Below are 8,621 nucleotides of genomic sequence, written 5' to 3'. Positions count from 1 at the left end.
TAAAAATAATATGGTTGGCATGAAGATAGATAAGAGCAATTGATTATTTTACACACACACACACCCCTTCTGTGGTTATTTAATTGCAGGTATTGCTGGTTATTTGATGGCTGGGTGGCAGTTAAGACTGACTGTTTCTATACCCCCAGGAGGCAAAGAAAAAGAGACATTGAGGGTGTTTTTCTCTGTTATCTCTGGTCTTAGCTTTACTGAAGAGTTAAAGCATGTGTTTAGCAGATGTTTCACTCTAGCTGAGTTAACTGAATTTGAGCGGCACTACAAAACAACCATCTGCAACAGTCCGTGTGCTTCGAATGTCCCTTGGAAACAGTCATCTCAAGGGTTGTCTTTATGAATGACAATTAAAGAGCACTAAAAAGTAGGTGTGCTCTGAAACTGGGGACAGTGATGCTCGTTAAGTTTTGTGCAGGCTCTGGAAATGCAGTGATACCAAATTATTTCCTTCAGAGAGGGTCCTCAGAAAGGCTTTAAATGCTGACAGATGAGCCTTTCTGCCAGGCTGAAATAGGGAAATAGGGCCAGTTACTTTCCAGTGAATTGAGCAGGCACTTGCCCATTGCTGTGGGAACAGAGAGGATTAGTGGGAAGCTTGGGCAGACCATGGGCTTTCCATGGGAGAGGGCTTTGCAGGGAGTCAGCGGAGCCAGACTGCAGCCAGGCGGTGACTCCCCTGCTATGCTGCAATGCAAAGCAGCTGCCAGACACCGCCAGAGAAAAAAAAACAACAAACCACTGATTATATATATACATATATAAATATGTATATTTGTAACTGAAGCAGGAGAGATGAAGCCATCAAGTTGCTGGAGGCTGCTGCTTGCTAAGAACTTCCACCTACCCAGGAAAGTTCATCCCTAACTCATGCTTCATATTAAATAATTAGTTAATTAATTTATTTGTTTTCTGTAACTCCTCATTATGGGTGAAGTGGTGTTAGAAAATAGGGATATAAGAAATTATTTCTTACGCTGCTGATAAATTAATAAAGTGCGTTGCGGCAGGAGAGCTCTTCTGCAGTAGAAGCTGGGTGTCAGGGAGCTGAGATGCTCTCAGAGAAGTGATTTAGGGCTGCATGGACATGCAGCTCAGCTTGGGGTGGCTTCTTTCTCTGCTCCTGTATGGTCTTCTGTGTAACATCTGGCAGGTCGTGCAGAGACTTTGTCTTGAAAATGCTGGCCTAAGTCCTACATGGTGCAGTAGTCTACAGTTACAACAGAGGCAACATACTTCTTGGGTCTTGTTTCATGCCACACTAAAAAGAACATAAAGCTTTGGGTCTAGTATATGCATTTCCTATGCAGCTTGGGCTAGACAGCTAAACTTTTTGTGTCCTCAGTTTCTAAACCTTTAAATGATGCTAATGATGCTGTTCTACCACCAAATACTGTCTAGAAGTTTGGGTAGCCTAATAATGGGGCACAAAGGTATATACCGTGATAGGCAAGGTGAGAGCTAGAGGAAGACAGAATGCCAGCACTGTATGGACTGTGCTGTGGCTCAGTATCCAAGTTAAAGTCCCTCCAGTATACGTTTGAAGGCTCAGACCTTTAGATAAGGTTGTAAAACTGGCTATTTTCTTCAAGCTGCCAAAGATGCCAGAGGCTAGGAGAGACCTACTGGGACAGAAGATGTGCTGGGATTATTTCCTCCATGGGGGTTGTAAAGCCTTGGTGTAAAGAAAATGCAACTCAGTGGCATGTTCAAGCTTTATTTTAGGGATAAACACCATTTATCAGATCTGGCAGGATCGGATGAATGCTCTAGTGAGGTTATGTGGTTGCGGGAAAGTTTGCAACATAGCACAGGGTAAGACATCATGCAAGACGTCAGCCAGCCATTCATGAGTCCACTGACGCATTTGGAAGCCTTGTTACCATTCACTGTGAACAGAATTGGCCAGATCCCATCATTCTTTGTCTGCCAGAAGATGTACTGCGATATTTTATTTTATTTTTGGTTTTTTTTTTTCGCCGTCCTGTGATGAAGTGATTTATTTTTTAACTGTCCAAGGAGATACAAGCTTCCTGAACTTTACAAGTGCTGGGTGGGTTTGCTATTCCCCTCAGGTTTTCTGTTAAGGCCATCAATGAAATCATCATTGTCACTGAGCTGCTGTGGCTGGTTTCCAGGCTTTTCTATGCGGGCCAGGCTTGCAAAGCATGTATCAAACACTCATCCACTTTCGGCTTCCCTGCCTATGAGACAGACCTTCTTGATAGCTTTATTCCCCGATAAGACACCTGGAAATTTCTAAGGTCTCCAGACATAGATCCAGATACGTCTGAGAGTTTTTTGAATCTGACATATTTCAAGAAAAACATTTTAGGCACGTTGGGCAAATGCTTTTTCAGTTAACACCACGAAACATGCCATCTCCTTCAGCACCTGGCTTTAACTCGCTCATTAAAAGTCCAGCCTTTCTAAGCCTCGTGTAAGGAAAATGATGAACAGTAGCAACTTCTTAGGTTGAATCATAGCTGGATTGTAAGAGGTCTGGAAATGTCCCCTGGAGGAGGGCCATTTCTCTGTGTATTGCTATATAACGAGCTTATGGAGACAAGGCTGTCAAATTAAACAGTCAGGTTTTGATGCCTAAATAAATACATGTATAAAAACCTCATCCAGTGCTATGAAACTATTTCCTGCCAGCTCTAATATTGACTATCCAAACTACCTGCAATGTCATATATGACACTAATGCCAGGGCCAGAGACTTCAGATCTCATAGGCTACAACATCAGCTTCCAAGAAAATCAAATAAACCTTGCCATTTTGGGAAAGAAGTGGACTTACTTGAACTTGACTCTACAGGACTCTTCAGGGCTGACATAGAGCTGCTCTGATGCAAACTAGATAAACTGGAGAAAAACAGATTTCACAGTCCAAACGGCAACTTGAAAACAGGGCAACAAGATGCAGCAGGAGACTCCCTCCCCCAAAAACAGCCCCACCAAAACCATGGAACATCACACCCTTCCTATGCTGCATGGCCAAGAAGCTGATGCCAGATTGGATTGACATCAAGCGAACTCAAAGTCATGGAAAGGACAAAATGAAGAGGAACTTGTAAAGAATTAAAGGATAGAGGTTCACTAATGTCAGGCAGTGAGGCTGGAACAATAATAGATCTTGTCAGTCTGACTTTACATAATTTTTGTGATTGAGTCAAGTCTGGCATGTAAATTCAAGCGGTGATGTTTTCTTAAATGCCGATGAGTTGTCATCCTGCTGAAAAGTGATACTGAGAGAGAAAATTAGTGCTACATAGTCAGTGTGTCCATGTCATAAAGAAAATAAAAAAAAAGATTAATTGGTATTTTGAAATAAAATAGTAGATGAGGAGCCTCCTTTGGTAGTGTTTTCTAATGGACCCTCTGGGATCTCATTTTCTTCTGGTGCGGTTCAATAACTATGTTATGTTATCTGGAAGAAACAGTAAAATCATTATTCATAAAAGTTGCGTATTGGTCTGGACCTCTCATTAAATGGACGTACTTGAAAAGTATCCACTAAACTAAAACCAGACGGGTTTGTACACAGCTGGGGACAAAGAATTCACACCACACTTCCGAGACAGATACTTGCATTAAAGAAAGCAGAGATGGGCCTGAAAACAGTGATGCTGCAACTGTGATCATCTAAGCTATAGAATTAAAGTGTAGAAAAATCAAATAGGTGATAGAAGATGCCATCACCTCTATATTCAGCATTAAGGAGTAAGGCTCACTAATGGGTACTCTTTTAAATTTAGCAAAAAGAAAGAAAACTAAAAATGAATGTCAAGAGCGTTGCAAGGATAAAATCCTGAAAGCATGCTCTATGGCAAAAGCCTTAAGGAGTTGTTTATTTTACTCAGAGGATGACTAGGATGTGAGCTAATTATGATGTGCAAATGTCTACAGGGAGGTGATATTCATTGTGATTCCTGCTTTTTTGATCCTCAGGCAAAGGCAGAGTAAGAGCCGGTTGCAGGAAGCTGAAGACAGGCACACTAGATGTTAAGTGGGTATTTTTAGTGTTGAGGGTAATTAACAGTTGGAATAATAGACATGGGACCCTGGTAGATCCTCTAAGGCTGGAGCTTTTAATTAAGGCTCAGAGGACGAGAAGAAAGGCTAATGCCAGTGTTACCATGCTGCTTTCCCTCGTTTTTCTCTATAATCGGTGGAGATACAAGACTTTTCTGCAGGGAGAGTCAGAAGAGGAGCCAAGCCTTTTCGCTGGCTGCTGGCTGCGGAGGGTTTCCAGGGAAATCAGCTTTATTCAGCAGTGCCCTCTGGTATAATTCCTTACAAAATGTATTTTATTTCCAGGATGCTTGAAGAGCTGAGAGCAGCAGCAGCTCCTGGGAGGCGGTTTGGCCAGGCTGACGTGGGAGGTCAGACCGAGAGATTAGAGCACCCTCTTCTGCTCTGAAAATTTAAAGCAAAGCGATACAGCTGTGGCTTAACCTTCCCATGGGAAATGTTCTGTACAGACGAGCACATCTCTCGCTCACTTCAGTGAGTGTGGCGGAGTGTTGGGAATTGATCTGATGGTGGGCAAATAACGCAGCATTACAAAGAAATCCTTGCTCTGTGATGTGGTTGTTGCAGTAATGATGAGTTTAAGACGTGAGAAAAAACAAACAGGTTCGGAGATATTCACAAGGTTTTGAATCTTAATGTTAATTCCAGCCAGATAAATGATCTTAAAAACACTTTTTTTTTTTTTTTTTTTCCCCTCAGCTGCTTGATTTACTTCCTTTGTTTATTTGTGAGGCAAATCAGGTAGTGCCAGCACCTGAGCTTGTTTTGCAAAAGTAAGTGTGTTATCCCCAGTTCTGGATACTGTAAACATGGGACAGCTGTGGCAGAGCTGTTTGGGATAACCAGATTTTCCTGTGGAGGGTGGATTCCTGCCACTGTTATTACCTGTTTGCACGAGCGTCTTGTCTTTCACTGGCAGACAAGAAGCAGAAGAAGAGGGGGAATGTCATAAAGGTTTCAACCACTTCGGCTGTGGGAAAATATAACTTGTTGAAGGTCAGAGTAATTGACCTCCAAGTCAATTGGTTTTTAATCTTTCATTGTTGGGTGCCTGACCCACATTTTTTTCAACATAGGAGATTTGAGTGCTATGAACACTAGCTAGAACTAACACTAACTCCCCTAGAACTAAGTCATTGGAGTTTTGCAGCTGCTCCTGGAGATTTTGAGACTCCTAACCCTGAGCGGAATTAACTCTGCAGCACCATTGTCAACACTGAAAAAAACAAGATAGCAGTGAGCGTATGACATAAGGATAGATATGTAGGTATATTTGTATATGGATAAATCAAACTTTTAAGTTCAGTTAAAAAAAATCAGATTCCTACCTTCAAAAACTTTATTTAATTTCATTCTTTGATTAAAACCTGTTGTTCAGACCTAATGCACTAGTAGCATACACAGCAGTGTTCTCAGTTTAAGCTTGACCTTAGTGTGTCCTTTAGGCACTTTCCAAATGCAAAGCTATTTGGTAATTCTTGATAACTGTCTTGAGTTGTACCCATCTTCAATGAAGCACATGTCCAGAAACATTCCCAGGTCTGGGCCACACAAGGAGATGAATGAATAGGAGGGAATGAATGAAATGACTGGAGAGCTGCTCTCTCCACTGCATCTGAAGTGGATTGTGGCTTCCCTCAATCATTAGTCATTAAGAACTGCTCCTGAACACACACCAATGAGATATGTATAATTTATATGATGTATTTGAAGTTAATACCGCTAAAAGGTTGAATTACAAATGGCTCCCTCTAGACCACAAGCTAGACCACAAGACCCTCTAGACCACAAGATCCTGTGACCTCAGCTAAATTATTGCAAGGGGCTTCCTAGCTAGGACAGGCATGAGACATTCGAGGTCTTTCCAGGATGACAGTTTTATTGCCAGGTTCACTGGGGAAGGAAGCTATCTGGGATTTCAGGGAGGGTTATTGGAGGGCTCAGCTGCAGGGAGATATCTAGAGGGCTCAGACAAATAACCAAGAAGACTTTGATGCAAGTGTAGAAAGCTCTGTGTGCATCATGATGGGTACAAGAAAGAAATGGGGAAAAGAAGAATGTAATGCATCAGCAGGATGGTAAAGCCCAAAATCAAATGTTCTGCTTACCTCAGACCTAAAATAGCTCTTGTCACTGCTGCTTACAGGGCAGAAGAGGAGCTATCCCTGCTGTGGTGCAGGGAGACTTAAGGAGCTGTTCTGCAGGGGCAGATCCTAGGAGCTAAATCCCACTAATCCAAGGGCAGAGCTTTAAGATGCCATCCCTACAATTACTAAATTAGATATGAGTATGTCTCTGCACTGAAGCAGTTCAGAGCAAGACAGCCTTGGAACTCTGCAAGGCCTTCATCGAGGAACTAAAGGCTTGGGGGGATGTACACCAAGTCATGAAACCCTGGAGAAGGATGGCCTTCACCAAAAGGGACATGGGAAGCTTTTGATACAGTGTGGAGGGTCTCAGAGCACTCACCCAGTTGGAGAGGCCCATGCAAGCAAGAAGTTGAAGGAGGTGGGCACCCAGGCACGCTTACAGGGGAGGTTTACCATGCATTGCCTGTCCTTGAGGCGGGATCCATGTTCAAGGATAGCGACTGCCACCAGTGAGAAGCTGCTGTGCTGGTGGGTGGCTCCTTCTGGAGGTCTCTCTCCATCAGGCTAGAGGACCAGTGGGTACATTTACAGCACACACACTGCACTGCGGTGCTCTGCATTGCATGTCTCGGTGGCTGAGGATCCAGGATAAAAATACTTCTTCAGTAATGAACAGGTAAGCTGGTGTAATGGGGCTGCTATTTTTAGAGCACAAACTTGCTTGAATCAGCCAGTTTTATACGCCACAGGGTGACACTGCAGACGGCGGGTGGACTGTTGTGGGTTTGCGATTTCTGTGCCTGGCTGTGAAGGGCGAGGTTGTTATTCCCAAAAAAACCCCTATGGCTCCTAGCTTTTAACGAAGAATATTTTAAGCCAAGAGTGAACACAAAGCTTTTGCTCTGACAGTTATTTAATAGTTTTTTATCTAAATTCAAACCGTAATCCTCCTTCCCCCTCATTTTGTAATTACCTGTTTATCCACCTTGCATTTTGTCAGGTTCAAGAGACTCTGCTATGAGTTGTCCTTGAAAAACCTTTCCAGAAAGTTTTAAAATCATATGCACATACTTACATATCTCTAAGTGTATGTATATATGGGTCTCTATACGTGTGTGTGCATGTGTATGTACATTTATTTTTGTATGGGTTCTGATTCATATTCAAAACTCACTGAGGATTTTGGATTGGCAAAAGTTACCGGTTTAATACATTTCACCTTTCTGTTTTCTTATATGCGTGGTTTTCTGTGTGATTTGGGAATTATCCTTCTGAAGAAACTGAAACATTGTGTATCGATAGTTTGCGTTTACTGCTGCAGGCAGACTCAAATCTTCATTGCTGGGTTTCAGAATACATTGCAAAGCATTTTAAAATGTCTATATAAGTGTGCATTTAAGGGCTATGGTACATCTGACCTGGTTGGACGCTCGTCTGTGTGGTGCAGTGGCTTGTGTGGTGCATGTCCACACGCCTGTGCAGGGTTTTGGCAGCTCATAAGACTCGCGCCCTGAGAACTCTTGTGTAATTTGGGCTGACTCAGCTATATCTACATGCGCTGGACAAATACATGTAATGGGAAGACAAATGTAATCTACTTTTCTTCCAGCAGCTGGTAATGCACTGCCTGGCTTCCTGAAGAACTCAGCACAGATCTACCCACCTGTAAAACAATGTCATTTCTCCTGCTGTGCCCTAACAGCTTCTTCTGGGTGCTGTCAAGGCACATTAGATTGTATCAGTTCAACAAGGGAAACGTATTCAAGACATTTTTCCAGGCTCTCTGGTGGCTGCTCTTGGGAATAAACCTACTTTGCTCTCCAGCACATTGTTCTGTTTTTAAAATTGGACTGCTTGGACCCTGGAACTGTGACCCCTTCTTTTCCAAAGCCTTTCCCCACGTGGCTGCCAGGTTAGCAGTGGGACGAATAAGCAAAGATCCTTCTCTAGATCTTGGTCACAGGCTGGATTATGTGGTTTTAGAAGAAGAATGTGAGACATCAAGAGCTCTGGTTAGATTCATTGGCTTTGGAAAGCTTTACTCAGCTTTCATAGGCCCTCTGAACCCTAGATTCTGTGAGGTGGCTACATTTTTGGGGGAAAACTGGAATAAAGCCATCTTCTCATGGATGTGTGTCAATTATAAACTGGATTCCACCATCCACCACCCTACATTTGCAAGAACCCTGTCCTCTCCAACCCGAGTTTTGTTTACAATAATGAAGTACTTTAACTGGGCTCGTGTTGGCATCATCGCTTCCAACGAGGATATTTGGATGGACACAGCCAACAAGTTAGCGAGTGCACTCAGGAGCCAGGGGCTTCCTGTACGCATTGTTACATCCATCCATAAAGGGGAAAAAGGCATTGAAGACACCTGGAATGAGATTAAAGGAGTTGGTGACATTAGAAGTAAGTGCTTTGAGTCTCATTACCTTATTTAACTTTGATTTTATTTTCTCCAGGGCAGGACTGCATTGTT

The 8,621-nt window shown here is 42.8% G+C and overlaps 1 protein-coding gene across 4 annotated transcripts in view; it reads left to right on the top strand.

Annotated features, from left to right (window-relative positions):
* Positions 1 to 6,348: 6,348 nt before the first annotated feature.
* Positions 6,349 to 8,621, top strand: part of GUCY2F (guanylate cyclase 2F, retinal) — a 54,002-nt gene continuing 51,729 nt past the window's right edge. For 3 of the 4 annotated variants that reach the window (XM_040584377.1, XM_040584375.1, XM_040584378.1), the window contains exons 1-2: positions 6,349 to 6,815; positions 7,749 to 8,551. In XM_040584377.1, coding sequence (XP_040440311.1) covers positions 7,813 to 8,551 — 739 coding nt within the window. In that variant the 5' untranslated portion in view covers positions 6,349 to 6,815; positions 7,749 to 7,812. The remainder of the gene's footprint in view (positions 6,816 to 7,748; positions 8,552 to 8,621) is intronic. The other variant, XM_040584376.1, reaches the window with a different exon arrangement.

Source organism: Falco naumanni, chromosome 2 (genome assembly GCF_017639655.2).
Source record: "Falco naumanni isolate bFalNau1 chromosome 2, bFalNau1.pat, whole genome shotgun sequence".
Lineage (NCBI taxonomy): Eukaryota > Metazoa > Chordata > Aves > Falconiformes > Falconidae > Falco > Falco naumanni.
This window is presented reverse-complemented; position numbering and strand designations above follow the sequence as displayed.